Source organism: Hemitrygon akajei, chromosome 11 (genome assembly GCF_048418815.1).
Source record: "Hemitrygon akajei chromosome 11, sHemAka1.3, whole genome shotgun sequence".
Classification (NCBI taxonomy): domain Eukaryota; kingdom Metazoa; phylum Chordata; class Chondrichthyes; order Myliobatiformes; family Dasyatidae; genus Hemitrygon; species Hemitrygon akajei.
The window spans coordinates 10,639,520-10,661,924 of NC_133134.1; the positions used below are offsets into that span (position 1 = coordinate 10,639,520).

A 22,405-nucleotide genomic window follows, 5' to 3' on the forward strand; every position below is an offset into this window, starting at 1 on the left:
GGATCTGGAGAGATACTGGGGCTGGTCAGTCATTGATCCAAAGGAAGGTGTTAGAATTCGGTGCTGAGACCGAGACTGGGGAGTTAAATGTGATAAAAGGTATCGGAAAAGGGACTGAGGCCGTACCTTTGCACAAGTTATTTCTGAAATGTGAACTGGTATCTGGACCAGTTGAAATAGGGGTGCGGTCTGAACTACCGATGGATGGTGTGAACGTCCTACTCGGTAATGACCTTACAGGTGGGAATGTGTATTCAGCAGTGTCGCTGACGAGCAAGCCTGTAAGTGCAACGGTACAATGGAACAAGAAGACGACGGAAGGTTTGCCTGCTGCAGCTGCTCATCTCTCTCTCTCTCTCTCTCTCTCTCTCTCTCTCGCTCACTCTCCAACATTGCAACACAACAACAACTACCTCAGCACGAACTGAAATGAACTCTATATTCTCTTATGACAATTCATTTACCCCTAGACTTTGATAGAGCTTGGTTTTGATTATTATTCCTGCACTTCTGTATTTATCATTGCTAACCTGTTTTATATGTATATTGGCATTTTCGATACTGTATTGCTTAGTTTACTAATAAACACCTTTAGTTTCAGTACCACCAGACTCCAACGTATCATTTCAGTTCTGCTGGTTTGTTAACCCAGTTACGGGGTACGTAACACAACACAAATATCAACAAGTGACAGAGCAGTGTAGTGATTCGCACAAAGGTCTTCAGTGCAGGCGACCCAGGTTCATTTCCTGCCAATGCCTGTTAGGAGTTTGTAATTTCTCTCCATGATCATGCGGATTTCCGTGGCTGCTCGGGTTACTTCTGGACGAAAGGTGAACTGGTTGATGGGTTAGTTGCTCATTGTAAATTTTTCCATGATTAGACTGTGGTGAAATCGAGAGGTTGCTCAGTGGTATGGCTCAAAGGTCAGGAAGCGCCTATTACATATGAATATAAAAATAGAAGCAGGAGTAAGCCATCTAGCCCATTGAGCCTGCTCCAGCATTAAATAAGCTCATGGCCGATCTGACCGCAGGCTCATCTCCACCTTCTGGCCTTTTCCCGTGACCATTCATTCCCCAACTATACAGAAATCTATTCCACATTGTATCTGAATCAATCAATAAATGAATTAACAAATAAGCTTTAACCGAGGCCAGGAAATTAAGCCATGCATTCTATACTTCCTGTTCTGCCAGTACCGTGCTCAATGACTGAGGAAGAGCTCAACAAGAAGTGATGATTTCACTTCGATATGTGGCTGAAGCTTAAGAGAAACAGCACTTCTTGGCAGTTTTTGGACCTGGTTGTACCCACTCAGTGAACAAATTTCATTCAGAAAGGTGAACGAAAATAAGGTAAGAACAAATGGAGAGGCCGTTGTATGAGTGGGCTAGTGCTGGAGTGCCATTGGTTCACTGGGCTTTGGCGATATCAGGGTGATAAGTTTCTTTTCCTTCTTTATTCTTCAGTCCTCATTTGTTAGGACCCGGTTAGTGCAGTGAGAATGGTTCTGGGGCTGTGTTTTGTTCCGTATGTGAGGTGTGGGAATCCTGGGAACCGTCCAGCCTCCCCGATATCCACATCTGCATGCAGGTGAACCGAGGTTCAGCTCCTCAGAGAGCGTGTTAAGGAACTGAGGCAGCAGCTTGATGAGCTTCAGCTCATACCAGACAGTGGGGAAGTGATGGATACTCCTAGGTAGCAGGAGGGAGTTACCTGGATGACAGTCAGGGGGAGGAAGAGAATTGGACAGCCAGTGCAGATACTCCAGTGGTTGTTCCTGTCAATAATAATTATACAGCTTTGGATACTGTTGAGGGGGAGACCTACTGGGATGAACCACAGTGCGCGGGTGATGACTGCAGGACAAAAGGTGTTACACCTGAGCATCTGACAAATGTCTTATCTGGAAAAGTGTCTCTAGTTCAGCAGATGATCAGTGGAGGCCTTATTCTGTCCACTTATAAGTAGTTTGATCTGGCTATTCCTGAGCAAAACTAGTTCACAAAATAGATGTTGCAGAACAGTTGCAGGTTGCAGAACAGTCTCACAAAATGATGGCTTTCATTACTTGTACCACATGGCTAGAAGAAAGATATTTGGTTTGCTATCTTCCACTGTCCTTGACTTATTACATTTAATTACTTTTAATTATATTTAATTGCTTCATGGCCAACAATACAACATACCTATAACAAACATCAAGAAAACATCTTGTTCTTACATTCCCATACAATCCTTCCTTGGCCATGTCTGTCCAACAACATGCCTGGACTAGGGCTAAATTACAGTAACCAGTGATCCGAATACTCTGCATATCTTCAGTAAGTGGGAGGAAATTACAGCATCTGAGAGAAACCCACACAGTGACAGAGAGAACTTGCAAACTCAACATAGGCAGCATCAGAGATCAGAATTGAACCTGGGTCTGTGGAGCAGAGAGGCAGCCGAATTTACTCACTTATCCATTACCCTACAACTCACAGATTCACCAAATATTCCAGTCACCTGGCTTCACTTTTACCCACCCAGTTTCTCAGTTCATCATGCTCTTCTCACACCCACCTTCCCCTTAATTGGCTCCACTGACCAATTCCCTCTTGTACTCGTTCCACTCCCCCACCTTCTCTTTCTGGCTTCTCCTCTCTCCCTTCCAGTCACAATGAGGGGTCTCTGCCTGAAATGTCGACTCATAATTCCTCTCCGTAGTTGCTGTCTGGTCTGCTGAGTCCTTTCTATGTGTTACTCTGGATTTTCAGTATCTGCAGAATTTTGTATGTTAATGTTGTGTCTAAGACCATTAAAATAACTTAAACCTTTAGAGCCTTACACCCCAGAATAACAACCCTCCAACAGCAACTGAACTGAGCAGAGTGAGGAATAATGATGGTGAGAATTACCATAACCGTGTGTTAAATCATCAACTATCGGGATGTGGGGTCTTCCTCCAAACTTATCTGGATTGTTGATAAGAGCATCCTTCACTGTCTCGTAGCCAGTCAGGACCACCACTCTCATTGTCCCAAGCTTGATGCTGAAGATTGGACCATATTTCTCGGACAGCTGAAAAAGTAGGAACAAGTTTCCACCAACAATTCATTAATTAAGCAATTAAATCCTTGTTTTTAATATTCATTGATACCATCACTTCATTGGAAATGGCCACTATTGTACAGCCCAGAAACTACACTCCGTGGCCATTTTATTAAGTACACAAATACATCTGCCTGTGTCAATGAAATATCGAATCAGCCAATCACGTGGCAGCAAGTCAATGCATAAAAGCAGGCTGAAATGGTGAAGAGATTCAGTTAGTGGTCAGAGCAAACTTCAAGATGGGGGAGAAATGTAATCGAAATGACTTTGAGCTGGAATAATTGTTGATGCCAGACAGGGTGTTTTGGTATTGCAGAAACTGCACAACATCTGGAATTTTCACGCACAACAGTCTCTAGAAAATGGTTCAAAAATTGAAAAAAACAACTTACAGTGAGTGGCAGTTATGTCGACAAAAATGTATTGCTACTGGCAGAGGGTAGAGGAGAATGGTCAAGCTGGTTGAAGTAGATGCTGGGAACTGAAATAACCACGTGTTACACCTGTGTTGAGCAGAAGAACATCTCTGAATGTCCATGCTGAACGTTGAAGTTGATGGGCTACAGCAGCAGAAGACCACACCAGGTGCCACACCTGTACCTGATAAATCGGCCACTGAGTGTACGTCATCCAATCGTAAATCTCCCCTACACTTGCTTCCAGTGTTCAGGGTGGCTGAAGGTCTTCACGTTATGTATTTATTAGCGCAGAACAAGTCCTTTGGCTCAACAAACGGCACCCCTCTGCAACCCAGCCAGTTAACCCCGGCTTAATCACAGGGCAATTTGTAAAGACCAATTAACGTATTAACCGTTACCTCTTTTGGACTATGTGAGCACCCGGAGCACCCGGAATAACCCCACGCATCTCACCGGGAGGACACACAGTCTCGGAATTGCTCTCTGAACTCCGGACGTAAGAATGGAAAGGCCATTTTCGGTTTATTATTGAAAATGTTTTTATTCACCAAAAATAATTTAGATTAAAAAATACTTGGTAAAGTATTTGTCTTGGCGTACCCTTAGCAGTCTCATCCAGAGCAGGTATTATCTGAATACTTTTGGCAGTGGGAATTTATTTTGGAAGTTGCCGTAATAACGGATTGTGTAACTTTTCTCCCGTGTTTCCTGCGTTACGGAATTGAATTGCCAACAACATTCTCAGAGTCGGTAGGACTAGTACACAGTGTCCAGCCATTGCTGGTCTGGGTCGCGACTCCTCTTACCTTCATGAGACTCAGGTGGGGCTTCTTCAGATCCAGGAGGTGCAGGTTCCCGATGATCGGAAGAGGAGTGGGTCCCGGGGGGAAGTTGAGCTCTCCGTGAGATTTAGACCCATTGCGAAAATAAACGAGAAACAACGCGGTGAGGGCGCAGAGAAGCACCAAAGTCACAGCGTCCAGTGAGTAAACACAGTCGAACGACATCTCCGGCTCCGTTGGACTGACAGTTTCTTTCAGCGATCAGGAGCAGGGTTCCAGGGCAAACACTGAGTGAACTCGGACCTACTGGAATGACTCGTTCTGCAACTGGAGAGAAGTTAACTTAGTGTGGGCTTTATTAATACGCGCATCAGAGCAAATAACTTTGTGTGCCCACTGGGGAAGAGGTTACAATGCAAAAAGGTAAAAGAGTATTCTGGAACGGTGGCGGTATCTGGGTGAAAAGTTAACGCATTAGGTTAGAGGTTATTTGACGTCAACGTGGTTAGATTTTGGCGTTAGATTTTGGCTTTAACCTGTGCCTATACAAGTCCATTCTACTGTAAAATGGAAGAGGACATTATAGTTGGACCACGACAAATCACTAAGCGGGAGCGTGAGAAGAGAGCTGCGTTTTCACTTGCGGTCGCACTCAAGATGAAGAACGCAACCCTTCGTGGCAGTTTTTCGGAGTTGGACAGCGACCAACCACAGAGCGGGATTCTGGTCGCCCCACTCTCAGAAGGATGTTGGGGCTTTGGAGAGGGTGCAGGAGAGGTTTACCAGGATGCTGCCTGGTTGAGAGGGCGTGAGCTATCACGAGAGGCCTGATAAACTTGGGTTGTTTTCTCTGGAAGGGCGGGGCAGAGGGGCGATATCAAAGAGGTTTATAAGATTTTGAGAGGCATAGATTGAGTTCACAGGGAGTACCCGTTTCTCATGATTGAAATATCTGTTACCAGAGGGTATATATTGAAGGTGAGACGGGGTAGGTTCAAGGGGAGTGTAAGGAGTAAGGTTTTCCTTGTGGTGGATGACTGGAATGCGCTGCCTGGTAGAGGCGAATAGATTAGTGGTTTTGAAGAGACGTTTGGATGGGCACATGGATGTAAGGGAGATGGAGCTATATGGTAGAAGGGATTATGTCTGGCTCTTTTTGATGTGCTTTTCGACGCAACATTGCGGGCCGAATGGCCAGTTCTTGTGCTGTCATCCTCTATGTTGTATGTTAGCAAACCCCAATTAATGGCCTTGGGTAACGATATTTAACGGTAATCTTGTTAAGATCCCGAGAATCATTACAGAATCTTCTGCCGGCATCCTTCTTGGTGACAAAGGAAAACCCAGCCCCTCTGGGGATGTCAGGAGTCTGAAACCGCACTGCTCAGGCCTCTATGAGGAAATCGTCCATAGCCTGTCCAGATAGGGAGAACACCCTCCCTCGGGAAAGGCAGGAACCCGGCAAAAACTCAATGGAGCACTCATAATTTCAAAGGCGTAGCTGGGAGGTAGCATTTTCCTTCCTAAAAACTGCTCGCAGTTCTGAGTACTGTATTCAGGAGGGACTCTCTGAATCTCATTAATAACATCTGACTCAGGAAGGTCGGACACACGTTCGGTGATCTTCGTTTTGACCTCGGCCGCCCGGGCTCATACACGCGATATTGGGAAATCGATGAAAAACAAATAATCTGGCAGTCAGGCGACCACCCGGTCGATCACAGCGGACATGCTGAAAGAAGCATGGGTACCTGTAAGTAAGAGGGATCTCTGTTGAATGGATCGGGTGGAAATATAATGTTTCATGGTGATTACCTATCCGAGTTCCCAACGGCCCGGAACGTAACAAAACTTATCCAGTTCAACAGGCCTACCGTTCCGGGCGGTAACGGTAAGGGAATGATCAGGCTTGGAGACAGGGACCATATTGCTCACTCCACCACTAAATCTAAAAGGGGAACCCGAGGAAGTACTCATAGAAGAAGCCCTGGGGACCGTAACAGATCTCCCCTGACTGGCCGGTTCCTGGAGTCAGGCGACCTCACGCGGCACATGACAACATAATGCCCCAGTTCCCCACAGTATAAGTAACGTCTCCCTTTAAACAAAACTAGAGATTAACCAGCAAAACTACCAAGAACTTGATCGAACTACACAGAATCTAGAGAACTGACGATAGACGGAACTCGCTCTGAGTTTCACCGGAGAAAGATCCACAACAATCGAGCCAAGAAGGGTTGGCGTTTCTACCTGAACTACATCCTGGAGCTCGTATGAATTCAAGAACAAAATTAAATAGGCTCTTCACTTCACAATAGACAGTACTGTGCAAAGTCTTAGGCACGTATATCTAGCTAGTGTGCCTAAGAGTTTGCGCAGCCCAGTAATTTTAATGTGTATTGCTCTGGACTGCTGCCGCAAATAAAAACAAATTTCAGAACCTTTGTCAGTGATGATAAACCTGATTCTGATAGGGTCATGATAGTGAACTGCGAGTAGGAATGTCAGGGAGAGGGGAATCATGGTTAGGAAAAGGGGAAGGGAGAGGAGAGGGAGTGGGAAGCACCAGAGAGACATTGTGTAATGATCAATAAAGCAATTGTTTGGAATCAAATGATTTTGTCTGGTGTCTCCGGGCTGGATGTGACTGCACCCACACCGTCCGCTCCTCTGGGCACTCCTCCTCTGCCAGCTGTCCCACACCCGTCCCGCAGCTTTCCACCCTCACCATTCCCAACATCATTTTCTCCGCCAGATTTACAACCTCGCCCTCCACTCCATGATGACAAATAGTCATGTGTAATGTGTAATAGTCCGAGCCTCCCTAGCTATCTGTGCCTGAGGCGTTTGCACAGTCGTGTACGTCATTACAGGGCATTACTAATCTGGGCATTATTAACACTGCACTTTCTCTGTAGCTGTTACATTTTGTTCTGCATTCTATTTCTGTTTTACCTTGTTCTACCTCAATACACCGTACAGTGAATTGTTTTGTATGAACTGTATACAAGACAAGATTTTCACTTTGCCTCAGTGCACGCAAGAAAGATAAAACAATTCCAAACAGAAGAGATTCTGTTGGATAATATGATTAAAAGGAGAAAAACTATTCAATAAATTAAGTACTAACCCCTGCCCAGTGAGACTCACAGAAACAGGCATTTCTCTGAATGATGCCCCATGGTGAGCAGTTTAAATATACTGAAACATATAACATCATATATCGCTTCTTGTTTTCCTAACTCCATTGACTTTTCTTTTTGGTTTTCCATTCATCCAGCTGGGCTTGATCTTTGCATTTACATTTACAAGCAGCTTTTGTCTTAAGGCTATAAGATATTGGAACAGAAGTAGGCCATTTGGCTCATCGAGTCTGTCTGTCATTCAATCATGGGCTGATCCAATTCTTTCAGTCATCCCCACTCCTCTGCCTTCAGCCCATACCCTTCGATGCCCTGGCTAATCAAGAACCTATCTATTTCTGCCTTAAATACACCCACTGACTTGGCCTCCACAGCCGCTTGTGGCAACAAATTCCACAGATTTATCATCTCTGACTGAAGTAGTTTCTCCGCATCTCTGTTCTAATTGGAATAATCTTGAATTCACACCCTCTTCTCCTAGAATCCCCTACGATGGGAAATAACTTTGCCATATCTAATCTCTTCAGGTCTTGTAACATTTGGAATGTTTCTATAAGATCCCCCTTAATTCTCTTGAACTCCAGGGAATACAACCCAAGAGCTGCCAGATGTTCCTCATACGTTAACTCTTTCATTCCTGGAATCGTTCTTGTGAATTTTCTCTGAACACTCGCCGTCATCAGTGCATCCTTTCTAAAATAAGGAGCCCCAAACTGCACACAATACTTCAAGTGCGGACTCACGAGTACCTTATGGAGCCTCAACATCACATTCCTGCTTTTATATTCTATACCTCTAGAAATGAATCCCAATATTGCATTCGCCTTCTTCACCACTGATTCCACCTGGAGGTTAACCTTTAGGGTATCTTGCACAAGGACTCCCAAGTCTCTTTGCATCTCTGCATTTTGAATTCTCCCCCATCTAAATAGTAGTCTGCCGATTTATTTCTTCCACCAAAGTGCATGAGCATACACTTTCCAACATTGTTTTTCATTTGCCACTTCTTTGCCCATTCCCCTAAACTACCTAAGCCTCTCTGCAGGCTCTCTGTTTCCTCAACACTACCCGCTCCTCCACCTATCTTTGTATCATTGGAAAATTTAGCCGCAGATCCATTAATACCGCAGTCCAAATCATTGACGCACAACATAAAAAGCAGTGGTCCCACACGACGCCTGTTGAACTCCACTGATAACCGGCAGCCAGCCAGAATAGGATCCTTTTATTCCCACTCTCTGTTTACTGCCGATCAGCCAATGCTCCACCCATGCTAGTTTCCTGCCGATCAGCCAATGCTCCACCCATGCTAGTTTCCTGCCGATCAGCCAATGCTCCACCCATGCTAGTAACTTCCTTGTAATTCCATGGGTTGTTATTTTGCTCAGCAGCCTCATGTGCGGCACCTTGTCAAAGGCCTTCTGAAAATCCAAGTTCACCATGCCTACTGCATCTCCTTTGTTAACCCTGCTTTTAATTTCCTCAAAGAATTGCAGTATGTTTGTCAGGCATGATTTTAATTTCAGGAAACCATGCTGGCTTTGGCCTATCTTTTCATATCCCTTCAGGTACTCCATAATCTCATCCCTAACAATTGACTCCAATAACTAGCCCTAGCTTCCTTGTATACCCTCTCTTTTGCTTTTACTTTGGCTCTGAGTTCACTTGTAATCCACAGAAATGTCCTTGTTACCTTTGAAAATGTCTTCTTATTTGGAATATATCTGTCTTGCACTTCCTTCATTTTTTGCAGAAACTCCAGCCATTGCTGCTCTGCTGTCCTTCCTGCAAATGTCCCTTCCAGGCAACTTTGGCCAGTTCCCCTTTCATGCCACTGTAATTTACTTTATTCCATTGAAGTACTGACCCATTGCATTTTATTTTTTCCATCTCAAATTTCAATGTGAGCTCGATCATATTGTGATCACTGTTCCCTAAGGGTTCCCTAACCTTAAGCTCTCTTATCACCTCCGGATCATTGCACAACACCCAATCAGCACTGCCAATCTCCTAGTTGGCTCAACAACGAGCTGTTCTGAAAAGCCATCCCTTCAGCATTCTAGAAATGCTCTCTCTTGAGGTCCAGGACTGACCTGGTTTTCCCAGTCCACTTTCGTGTTAAAATCTCCAACGGTTATCATGATATTACCGTCTGTCACACCTTTTCTATCTCCTGCTGTAATTTGTAATCCACATCCCCGCTGCTGTTTGGAGGCCTGTATACAACTGCCATTAGGGTCCATTTCTAAACTGAACCCATAGAGATTTTATACCTTCTGTTCCTATGTCATCACCTTCTAATGATTTAATAGTACTTCCTATACACAGGACCACACCACCCACTCTGCTTACTACCCTATCTTTCCAGTACACTGTATATCCTTGGACTTTTCAGCTCCCAATGGCAGCCATCCTTTAGCCAAGTTTCAGAGATGGCCACAACGTTGTATTTACCAAGCTGTCGCTGAATTTCAAGTTTTCCACTAGAAGTTCATGCAAAAACCTTGATGTATGCAGAGTACGTTCTGGTTCTTTATACTCATAAAATCCAAATGTTTGCATTTTTCCTGAAGCTCTTTGAACTGTCTTCCAGCTTAAAACAAGCCACATTTCACAAGTAACTGCCTGATTAATATATCAAAAGCACTTTCAGATATATTGTTTCTAAAATCTGTTGTTGCATAATCAGTGCTTACATTATTTTCATGCATCCCCTAATTATCACAGTCCTTCCTTCGTTCAATATACTTTCCACCCTGAGGCACAGAGTTTGGCACCAAGACCTGTTTGCCTACTGTTGGGCAACACCTGATGGTGTACAGCATAGAGACAGTTTTTGCATCACCCAGTACTTTTCTTAATTTGCTTTCAGATTACTTCATTACAGGGGATGTAGCATGCAAATACAGGATGGACCTCCAATCAAATTGTAGTTGTCCTGACCAATCACATCCCCATAATTCAGGTCCTCCTTTGTTTCCCATATAAGCCCAATGTAGCTTGTTGGCTGTTTGTCTCGCTCTGCTGAGAATGTAATTCCCCAGGAGGTATCTTTTCTCCAGAATAAGTTCTTAGTTGGAGATCTACAGGCTCTACTTGTTAAGTATATTTGAAATGCTGTTCAAAGCCATTTTGTGGAATGATTGAAACAGCGAAGCCAGTATCCAATTCCAATTTAATTAATCTGCTTCTTGTGTAAGCCATATTCCTTATCTGTTGTCAGTTTTCACAACATTAATTTCAAGGCTATAGAGTCCTGTGTTAGTCCCATCTTTATCAGCTTTTTCATCAGCTGTATGCAGATTAGTGGTCTTTCTGAAACTGCAACTTTACTCTGTAAGGTTTTTCTCTTCCTTGTGCAGTTCATTTATTTTTGTGTGTGTGCCCGACATGCTCTTTATATGAGTCCAACTTTTTTGCAATTGTGCAAATTTCGCCTTTTAATCTGCATTCCTCTGGTGTAATAGCAGATGACCTGCAATGCATTATGTAAACGACAAAGAATGCTTAATCAACCAATGTATTTACAATATTACTTCAATCCAAACATCTCTTAAAAGCCTCCAATGTATTTGACTCCACCATACCAGGCAGCACATTCTAGTCATCCAGCACAATCTGATGAAAACATACCCCTCTATTCGCCCTTGAACCTACTGCCTCCCACATGTAGGAGGCATGCCTTTGATATTAGACATTTCTACTCTGGGAAACAGATACTCCTTGTCTGCTCTATCTATGCCTCTCATAATCTTATATATACCTATCAGATCTTCCCTATGACGATCCAGAGACAACCCACCAAACTTCATCCAGTCTCCCATGATAACATATGTCTCCAAACCAGGCAGCATCCACGTGAACCTCTTCTACACCCTCTCAAAAGCCTCAATATCCTTCCTATAGTGTTGCAACCAGAATTGTATCCAATACTCCGGATGTGGCCAAACTAGCGTTTTATAAAGTTGCAACATAACCTCTTGACTTTTCAACTCATTGCCTCGACTAATAAAAGCATCCATTCCGTGAGCCTTTTTAACCACATTATTGACTTGGTAGCCACTTTCAAGGAGCTGTGAGCTTGGATCCCAAGATTTCTCTGCTCAGCCACATTGTTAAGGATTTTGCCCTTTACAGTGTGCTGTGTCCTTGCATTTGCCCTACCAAGGTGCAACACCTCACACTTACCTTGATTAAACTCATCTGCCATTTTTTTCTGCCTATATCTGTAAGTGATCTACATTGTGCTGTATTCTTTCCCAGTCTTCGGCACTATTCATAACTCCACCATTCTGAGGATCATCTGCAAACTTACTAGCTCACTCATTTCCATTGTCATCCAGTTCATTTACATGGATCACAAACAGCAGATGTCCTTGCACAGTTCTCTGTGCAACACCACTAATCACAAATCTCCAACTCAAATAAAACCCTTCCACCACTACGCTCAATCTTTTATGCAGAAGCCAGTTCTGAATCCAAACAGCGAATTTTCTGTGGATCCCATGTGTCTTTATCTTCTGGAATAGCCTCCAATGAGGGAATTTGTCAAATGCCTTACTATAATCAATGCAGACTACCTCTACTGTCCTACCCTGATCAACTTCTCTTGGCACCTTGTCAAAAAACACATCGAGTTGATAAGGCACCTCCAGCCATGCTCTAAGGCATGCTGGCTGTCTCTAATAAGGCTGTGGGTTTCCACATGCTCATATACACAGTCCCTGAGAATTCTCTCCAGCAATTTTGCTACAACTGATGTGAGGTACAGCTGTCTATAATTCCCAGGATTTTTCCTTGTTCTCCTCTTACATAGAAGTAGAATATTAGCCACTCGCCAGCACTGCGGGTCCTCACCTGAGGCTACAAAGGGCACAAAGGTGCTGGACAATGCACTAGCAATCTCCTATCTTGTTTCCTTCAATAACTTGGAATAAATCCCGTCAGGCCCTATGGACATCCACCTTAACACTCATTCAGAGGCCCAATGCTTTTTCTTCCTTAACCTTTAGATGTTTTAAAGCATTGAAACACTCAGCACTGATCTCCTAATCCTCAACATTACTTTCCTTATAAATACTAAAGCAAAGTACTCATAAAGCATCTCACTCACATTCTTGTCATTCAAGCAAATGATTTTCCCTTTATCCTTGAATGGTTTCACCTTCTCCCTAGTTATTCTCTTGCTCTTTATGTAGGTATAGAATGACATGGGATTCAACATAATCCTGCTTTTCAAGGACTTTTCATGGTCCATCCTGTCTCTTCTAATTCCCTTCTTTCATTCTTTACTGGTTTCTTTATATTCTTCATGTGCTCCACATGATCCTAACTTCTGAAGCTTTACATACTTTTCCATTTTGGTCTTGACCAATTTCATCACCTCTCTGGACATCCAAGGTTCCCTAATTTTTCCATCCATTTCCTTCCTTCTAACAGGAGAACACACCTTTTCTGTACCCTGTACAATTTATCTATGAACATCCTCCACTTGGCTAATATGGACTTGCGAGAGAAAAAGTGTTCATAATTAACGCTTCTTAGTTACTGCCTATTGCTCTCATAATTTGCCCTACTCCAATTTAAAACCCTCCCACATTGACCATATCTAGCCTTATTTATAGAATTCCTGTAAGTTAAGGATTTGTGGTCTCTGCTCCCAAACGGTTCATCCTGGCTAGGCTTCTTGCCTAACACCAGGTCCAGTGCAGCCCTCCTCTCATTGGACAACCAACATAGAGATTTAAGAAACCTTCCTGGATACCGTTATCAAATTCAGCCCCATCTAAACCCCTTGCACTGAGAAGGTCCCAGATTACACCAGGGAAGTTGAAATCCCCTGCGACAACAACCCAATTATTTTTGTATATTTCACTGATCTAATTACATATCTGTTCCTCAATGCCAATGCCAGTGCCAATTGAGGGGTGGGGTGGTCTCTAGTAGAATCCCATCAGTGTGTATGTACCCTTCCTATTGCAGAGATCCATCCAAATGGACCCAATGTTTTCTGAACCTTTATTTTAGCCAGAGATCCTTATTCATTGCTTCTTGCAATCTGGCAAGATTTTTTTGAAAATCAGCACCCAGTTTGTACCTTGAAAACTTTCTGAAGCAGCAATGTTGTATGTATTTATCAAATAATCCATTGTTGCATTGAGGGACATCAACAACACCACCCACTAATCCAACTCTTCACATACACCGACAACCACTACTTTATGATGACTCTGACAGGAAATGATATGTACAAATACTCCTGTGCCCAGCATCACTTTATGGTCATATAATCAATCTATATGCAGTATATAAGTGACCTTATGTCTTAAATCATATAGTATGTTTTTATTCTTGTTTATTTTGGGCTGCATCAGCACCCAGTTTGTACCTTGAAAACTTTCTGAAGCAGCAATGTTGTATGTATTTATCAAATAATCCATTGTTGCATTGAGGGACATGCAGAGTATTTGTCCTGCTGTAGCGATGAAATAACGACACACAGTCGGTAAGTCGTTTCGAGACTAGTTTATTCAAACTTCGCGGTGCTGGTATTTAAATCCCTAGCGCCTGCCCTCTCCGGGCGGAAATGACGTCGGAGGTACATTACTAGCGTCTCCCCTCGCGCGCTGGCTATTTGTGAGCCGGTTCGCCTGCGCAGAAAGTGGGTCGCCACACTGCAACCATTTATTGCACGCTATAACACTTGCACTGAAATGCCTGGAGAAAGACTTGAAGCTGATATCCTTTGAGTGTGACTGGGCACCGCACCGAGTTATAGCTCATACTTAAGGTGCTGATACTTATTAAGGGGTTTGATGGGATAAGCATTTCTCCCTTGCTAAATAGATTGGTTAAACATTAAGGAACTGATCATACTGATTATTATTTCTGTCGATTTCAGCAGATCATCAGAAAGGTTGAATCTATATTTTCAAATTTCTTGGTGAATGGACAGTGAGATGCTGAGTATGGTGGGGAGGAGGTGGAGGAAAGGGTCAAATGCACTGCAGTGGACAGGAAAGTTCTACAACAGGTAGTCAGAACTTCCCAGTGCATCTCCAGGACCAGCCTCCAGGGTTACCCTCCAGGGTAACAATTATTTCATTCTCCTTTACAGTTGTGCACTGGAAATGAAATTAAACAATCTTGAATCTATCATCTGCTGAACTCTAGAGTTTCCCCAGTTTTTGTGCATTTCAATCTCAGGAATTTGCAGGATGATTTGATTGAAGTTAAGAAGCCACTATGGATTATCCTTTATAATTCAACCCCATGACAAATATCACATTTCACATAAAGATACATGTTTTTACGGTGATTATGAAAACAATGAAAGGAGAAAACCGAGGCAAGTCATGGAAGTGCTGTGTTTGCTTCAGCGACGGACTGCACACACGTTCTGGTAACTTGGAACTGAAGTGAAGGCCACACCAGACGTAAGCTCCAGATTGCTAACATTCGGAGGAACTTGAAACCTGAACCTTTGTATCAGAATGGTAAAGAACAGGAAAAGCTCCATTCTGGCCAGGGTCTCCCCCGCACAGGCCCTGCGTCCTGCAAAACAGAGTGGCAGAACAATGTCAATTTTCAAAAACAATGTTATTCACCCTCAGCCCAAGACACTGAACAGTAACATTATATAATGGGAATGCAAGGTATCTGACCTAAAACATTAACTCTGTTTCTCTCGCCACAGATGCTACCTGGCTTGCCGTATGTTTTCTGCTTTCTTTTTCAATTCAAACTTCCAACCATCTTGTGTTTGATGCAGTTTTGGCCATTGTCTTACTTCCTGTCTCCCATCCTCACTCACCTTCCTCGTACACCCCCTCTAGTCAGATTATCTGACCCCTATGGTCTTTGTCACTCACTCAGCCAGCACCACCCTCATCTTTGTCATTTAGTTTCTCTTGATCGTCTCCCTGTCATGGACATACCCTTCGTCCACCAGAGCCCTCTCAACTTCTCTGCAACTTCAACCATTGTTTCCCAAGTATTCCTAGTTCCACCAAAAGTACATTAAGCTGAAATATTAACCTTGGTTCACCTATTGTTAATGCTGACTGACCTCTTGAGTATTTCCACTGTACACTGTTTTTACTTCACAATGTGATGGTATTAGAGAGGGCATTGAGGAAATCACTGTGATGTTCCTTGGTTGAAGTATTTCAGTTCCTGAGGAAAGGTTTAGTGTCTTTTCCCTCATGTGGGACAGTATACAAGAAGTGTTTCTGTGCTCTGTAATATTCTGATTCCACACTTAGTGGCCACTTTATGAAGTAGCTCCTGAACCTGATATTGTGGCCATTGAGTTTACGTTGTGGTCTTTTACTGTTGCAGCTCACCGACTTCAAGTTTCAACATGCTGAGGATTCAGAGATGCTCTTCTGCACACAACTGCCACATTATTGGCTAATTAGATATTTGAATTAACGAGTAGGTTTTCCATTGTACCAAATAAAGTGTCCACTGAGCATGAAATTGCAGATTACAAAACTGAGAGATACAGACAGGATTACTGCCTGAGACAGTAGCAGAAGCAGAACTGTTGACAGCATTTAAGAAGCATCTGGATGATCACTGAAATTGAATGGAAGATAGAAGTTCCAAGTTCTGGAAGATCTGATTGATACCGTTTGGCGCACAGTGGTTGGCATAGAATAATGGGCAGAATGGCCTGTTTCCATGTTCAATGACTATGTCTTATTTTCCACCATCTAAATATGATTGCTTTACCATCTGATATAAACATTCCTTCCTACAAATGGGCCAACGACAGAGGAGAAATTCCACTAATCTACAATCCAGTGATTTAAACTTCTTACCCATAGAAAAAGGAGCAAAGGCATCTCTCTTCACAAACTTCCCATCAGCATCCAGAAAGTTGGAAGGGTTGAAGTCATTTGGGGTTTCCCATTGAGTTTTGTCGTATAACACCGAGGTTAGTAAAGGGATCACTGGTGTGCCCTAAGGAAATAATTTACAATTTACATTGTTATTGCCTTTGAGAAATATTACTGAAAATAATTCCACTGGAATAAAATTAACAAATGTGGCAGCTATTTCACACCAGGTGCAGTCGTACCTCTTGCAGATCTCCAATGTCCTTCACTCAGTCAAGGTCAGTTCTGTCCTCAGCTTCATTGCATCCCGAGGCCCAGTATCGGTCAGAATCCAGCATGGATACTGTGTGCCCACAATCTACATTATACACTAGCAAGGGAAGTATGACATGGAGAGCAAGCTGTTGCCCATGTTACAGGCACCCCCCTCTCCATGTAGCTCATCAATGCAAACGAACGGCAGAGACTGATAACATTTGGCATCAACAGCATCTCATAAGTTGCCAGTCAGCATTGAGCTCAATGTAGGACTGCTTTAGGGACTCCATCTCTGGATTGTTCCTTGGGATTTACTCCCCAAGCCTTCCCCATGAGAGATTATAGCCACAAAGCAGTGGAGATTTGAGATCAGAGTTTTCGTTCTCTAAATGAGCTATCAACCAAGGCTGATTGGTCCCATCTTCCCAAAGCAACTGGTTTTAAGGCACCAGTAACCCTCCTTTGCCACTTCACCTGTCAGTAGGAAAGTTTCACCAGATTTGGAAGCAAAGCCACATGTGAAGCACAGGAGCTGGACTTGGTTGTCAGAGGCCATTTGGGTCGCACACCATTGGGAGAATTTAATAGATAGTGGGAGATTATCCCACTATCTCTCTCGGCTATGACAACCTTAAGGAATCAACAGTGCATTGACTTCTGGTATTCCATGTCACTTTACAACTCACTTATCTTAAAGGTCAAGTTTAGTTTATTGTCATTCAACCATAAATAAGTATACTGCCAAATGAAACATCGTTCTTTCAGACTGAATGGCACAAAGGAGTACATATTGCTCACGCATAACACAAAGTTTAATTATGACTGTTAAATTAACAAATAATATGGTGCATTTATGATGCAAGTTAAAAAGTAAACAATGTGACGCTACTGGATGTCTGTGAAGATGAAGAATATCAGGTTGTATATTCTATACATTCTCTGATATTAAATGGAATGTTGAACTATTGAACTATTCGTGCTTCATGTGTGATAAGACCTGGGAGGTGGCAGGGAGTTCAGGAGACTTATGACCTCGGGGAAGATGGTGTTTTGCATTCACACAGATCTTGGTCTAATGCTATGTTATGATCTTCCTGATGGTAGGGAGTCAACGAGATTGTTGGAGGGATGAGAAGGGTCACTGGCAATGCTAAGGTCTCTGCATACACTGTGCTCTTGATAAATTTCTCTGATGGGTGGAAGGGAGATCCTGACGATCCTCTCAGTTGCCCTCACAATCCTTTGTCAGGGCGTGAGGACAGCTGCCTTGCAATCCCTGTAGCAGACAGAGATGCAGCTTGTCAGTACACTCTCGATGGTGCTCCTGTAAAAATAGCTTAGAGTGGGGAGAGGAGCCTCAGTCGCCTCAAACTCCTCAGGAAGTGGAGATGCCGTGGTTGTGTTGTGGAACCAGGTGAGATTTCCCATTATATTCATTTCCAGAAACTTGGTGCGGCTAATTCTCTCCATGTTTGTGGATGTGCAACGAGAAGTTATCAGCTTGAAACTTTTTAAAGTCCACAATCATCAGTTTGGCCTTGTGCATATTGAGACTCAAGTTTTTGTGCTTGCACCATCCCACCATTTGCCCTCCATCCTCTCTGCAAGCCATCTCGTTGTCTTTGCTGATGAGGCCAACCACTGTGTGTGTGAACGGTGAACTTAATAACTCAGTTTGAACAGCATCTATCAGTGCCTTCATGGGTCAACAGTGTGAACAGTAGTGAGCTGGGCACACAGCACTGGGTAGTGCCAGTGCTAGCATGAAGGAGCTGGAGACATCTCTGCCAGCATGGACTAACTGTGCCATTTCTGTCAAGAGGTCTAGGATCCTGTCAGTACTTCCATTTGAACCCTGTCTTGTTGTGTGTTTTCCCCAGCTGTTAGTCTGTGGTTTTGTATTGCCATGTACTCCTGTCCCTGCTCCTGCTCCACTCCAGCCCCTGTATTACTGAGTATTCCATCCCTCATCTGTTTCTCATTATTACCTGTATTGCTGCCACCTGTGTCTCATTGTGCTCCACCTGTCATCTGCCTCTCTGTTTATGCTCAGTGTATTTCTGTCCTGTGTTTTCACCTGTTTGTTGCCAGATTGTGTCAGTGGATTCTCCTGGGCCTTTCCATCATTCATACCTGTACTCTGTCCATCTGAATATTGACTCTGCCTGTTTCCTGATTCTGGTTTTTGGATTTCTCTGGATGTTCTGATCTCTGCTTCAACTTTGACACCGACTTTGTTTGCACCTCGGGATTTGTTACTCAATTAATATCACTGTGCGCACAGTACTGGGTCTGTAATTTGATCCCTGCTCCAGCATTCTGACAGATCCAATTTCACAAAGAGGTGCTGATACCCAACGAGGACAGTTTACCCAGCAGCTTCAAAGAGACAATTGCATTAAATGCCAAGCTGAAGTCGATAAACAGCCTCTTGACATATGAGGCACCATTTTCCAGGTGGGACAGGATGGATGGTTGTCACTGAGGAGGTTATTGTCACTCTCTTGGTCACCAGGATGATAGTGGCCACCTTGAAGTCCAAGGGGACAGTGGACTATTCCAGAGATATGTTGAAGATGTCTGTCATAACTTATATAAATATTACTGCACAGTCCCTCAGGACCCTCCCAGTATGTTACCCAGCCCTGCAGGTTTATGTGAGTTGACCCTTGCTAGGGTCTTCCTCATATTCGCTACAGCCAGACAGAGTACTGTACCTGCTCCTCAGGGAGAAGGTGGCATTACTTGCTAACACATCGCTCTGTTTCCTCTGAAGAAAACCATGTTGACTTTGGCCTATTTTATCATGAATCGACAAGGAACCCAAATCATCCTTCATAAACGACTCAAGTATTTTCCCAACATTGCAAAGTCAGCTAACTGGTCTATAATTTCCTGTCTTTACATCCCGCCCTTCTGAAAGAGTGGAGTGACCTTTCCAGGGATAGAACATTCACAACAAAAATGTTAATGATACAAAATGATACAAGAGAGATACAATGAGAACAAAAAAACAAAGTCCATTTTATGCAAGTTGCCCTCTGTATCTCATCCACCTGACCCATGCTTGATGCTTCCAAAAAGTTGAATATGTCAGTTTTATATGTTATGTAACATTACACACAGGAATTTAAAAAATTTAGTCACAAACAATCCATTTGCACTTTCACAGAATATTTGCTGGCATATGAGAAGCAATCAGCCACTCACTTCACCTCACGTACCTTTGGAAGGAAATATCCTTTGAAGTTCACGTCCTCTGTTGTTGAGTGCATGAGGTTCATTGGCACAATGTTAGAAAACCTCTGGATTTCATGGATCACTGCATCGGTGTACGGCAAATTTTTCCGATCTCCAGTTCCGGGGAACCGCTCAGAACCAATGACGGTGGTGATTTCATCGTGGACTTTTTCTGGAACACAAGGAAATGGTTAATGCACTCAGCAGCAGGGTTAGAGCCCAGATTCTCACATGAGGAAAAACAGTCATCAATCAGATGCTCCTCACCCTGAATCTGAGGATATTTCATCATCAACAGCATAGCCCAACGAAGGGTGGTCGAAGTTGTCTCCATCCCAGCATTAAACAAGTTGGTTACTGTGATTATCAGGTTGTTTTCATGGAAATATGTATTTGGGCTACCTGATTCCTGTAAAAGACCATAAGACACAGAGCATGATTTAGCCATTCTGCCCATTAAGTCTGCTCTGCCATTCCATCATGGTGGATTTATTAACCTTCGCATTCCATTCTACTGCTTCTCCCCATTACCTTTGAAACTCATACAAATAAAGAATCTGTTAACCTACACTTCAAATTTACTCAATGACCTGGGCTCCACAACCACCTGTGGCAAAGAATTCCACAGATTCACCACTCTCTGGCTAAATAAATTCCTCCTCATGTCTGTTCAAAAGGGATGTCCTTGTACTCAGAGGCTGTGCCCTCTGGTCCGAAACTCCCCCGCTAACGGAAACACACTCTCCACATCTACTTCTCAATATCCATCCTTTCAAAATTCAACTGATTTCAATGAGATCCCTTCATTCAAATAGAGAGTGCCAGCCTAGAGCCATTAAATGCTGGGTTGTATTGAGGGATTCATTTTTGAACCTGAGTGAGCATGCTACAGTTGTTACCGACTTCATTAAAACCTGTGTGGATGAGTGTGTGCCTAGAAAGACTTACTGTACATTCCCAAACCAAACCCCATGGATGAACCAGGAGGTACAGAGGCTAGATCTGTGGCATTCAAGTCTGGCACAGGCCTGTACCAGAAAACCTGATATGATTTGCAGAGGGCTATTGCAAGGGTGAAGAGAGAATTTCGAATGAGGTTGGTTTTGACATCGGATATACAACAACTCTGACAGGGTTTGCAAGACATTACTTCCTACAAAGCGAAATCCAATTGCATGAACGGCAGCGATGCTTCTCTACCAGATGAACTCAACGCCTTCTATGCCCGCTTTGAAAGGGAGAATATAACTACAGCTGTGAAGATCGCTGCTGCATCTGATGTCCCTGTGATCTCTGTCTCAGAGGCCGATGGTAGGTCGCCTTTAAAGAGACTGAACCCTCGCAAGGCACAAGGTCCCGAGGGGTTCCCTGGTAAGACTCTGAAAACCTGCGCTAACCAACTAGTGGCAGTATTCAAGGATGTTTTCAACCTCCCGCTGCTACGGGCAGAAGTTCCCACGTTTCAAAATGGGAACAATTATACCAGTGCCTAAGAAGAGTAAGGTGTGCTGCCTTAATGACTATCGCCCCGTTGTACTCACTTCTACAGTGATTAAATGCTTTGAGAGGTTAGTCATGTCATGGTCCTGTCTGGCTGTTCCCCACTTTACTATTACCTCAGTAATTGGGCCTCAATCTCCTCGGCTAATATCCAATCATTCCCAGTTCCACTAATTACACACACCTGCTCTCCATCAGTAAATACAGTATAAAAACTCTGGAATCACAACAAGGAGCTGCCAGTTCATTGGTCGACTCTTGTGTGAGTAACCTTGTTTCATGGTTCTTTAGGACTGTCAGTTCTAAGTTCCACACTGTTTCCTGGATTCTCTACGTGAAGCTCCACGTAAAGACTTTCCTGGATACCTGTTCCACGCTTGCTATGGTGCTAACGTCTCCCGATTCTGTCTCCGTGCCTGTGTCCTGCACTTGGGTTTGGCCCCAGCCACGTCCTTGCAACAGGTCATGACCAGACTGAACTGCCTCAGTAAGGACCTGGACCCATGGCCATTTGCCTATCGCTACAATAGGTCAATGGCAAATGCAATCTCAATGGCTCTTCATGCGGCCTGAGACCACCTGGACAACACAAACACCTGTGTCAGGATACTGTTCATCGATGATAGTTCAGCATTTAATACCATCTTTCTGACTGAGAAGTTGCAGAACCTGGGCCTCTGTACCTCCCTCTGCAATTGGATCCTCGACTTCCTAACTGGAAGACCACAATCTGTGCGGATTGGTGATAACATCTCCTTCTCACTGGCGATCAACACTGGTGCACCTCAGGATGTGCATTTAGCTCACTGCTCTACTCTCTTTATACCCATGACTGTGTGGCAAGGCATAGCTCAAATACCATCTATAAATTTGCTGATGATACATTCATTGTTGGTAGAATCTCAGATGGTGATGAGAGGGTGGACAGGAACAAGATATGCCAACCAGTGGAGTGGTGTCACAGCACCAACGTGGCACTCAAAATCAGTAAGACAAAATAACTGATTGTGGATTTCAGGAAGGTTAGGATGAAGGAACATATACCAATCCTCAGAGAGATCAGAAATGCAGAAAGTGAGCAGTTTCAAATTCCTGGGTGTCAAGATCTCTGAGGATCTAAC

The 22,405-nt window shown here is 43.6% G+C and overlaps 1 protein-coding gene across 1 annotated transcript in view; it reads right to left on the reverse strand.

Moving 5' to 3' along the window:
- Nucleotides 1-22,405, reverse strand: part of LOC140736323 (uncharacterized) — an 80,670-nt gene that overhangs the window by 29,264 nt on the left and 29,001 nt on the right. Inside the window, exons 6-11 of the mRNA XM_073062328.1 lie at nucleotides 20,052-20,193; nucleotides 19,769-19,956; nucleotides 16,269-16,410; nucleotides 14,827-14,997; nucleotides 4,325-4,563; nucleotides 2,904-3,066 (exon numbers count right to left, since the gene is read on the reverse strand). Coding sequence (XP_072918429.1) covers nucleotides 2,904-3,066; nucleotides 4,325-4,563; nucleotides 14,827-14,997; nucleotides 16,269-16,410; nucleotides 19,769-19,956; nucleotides 20,052-20,193 — 1,045 coding nt within the window. The remainder of the gene's footprint in view (nucleotides 1-2,903; nucleotides 3,067-4,324; nucleotides 4,564-14,826; nucleotides 14,998-16,268; nucleotides 16,411-19,768; nucleotides 19,957-20,051; nucleotides 20,194-22,405) is intronic.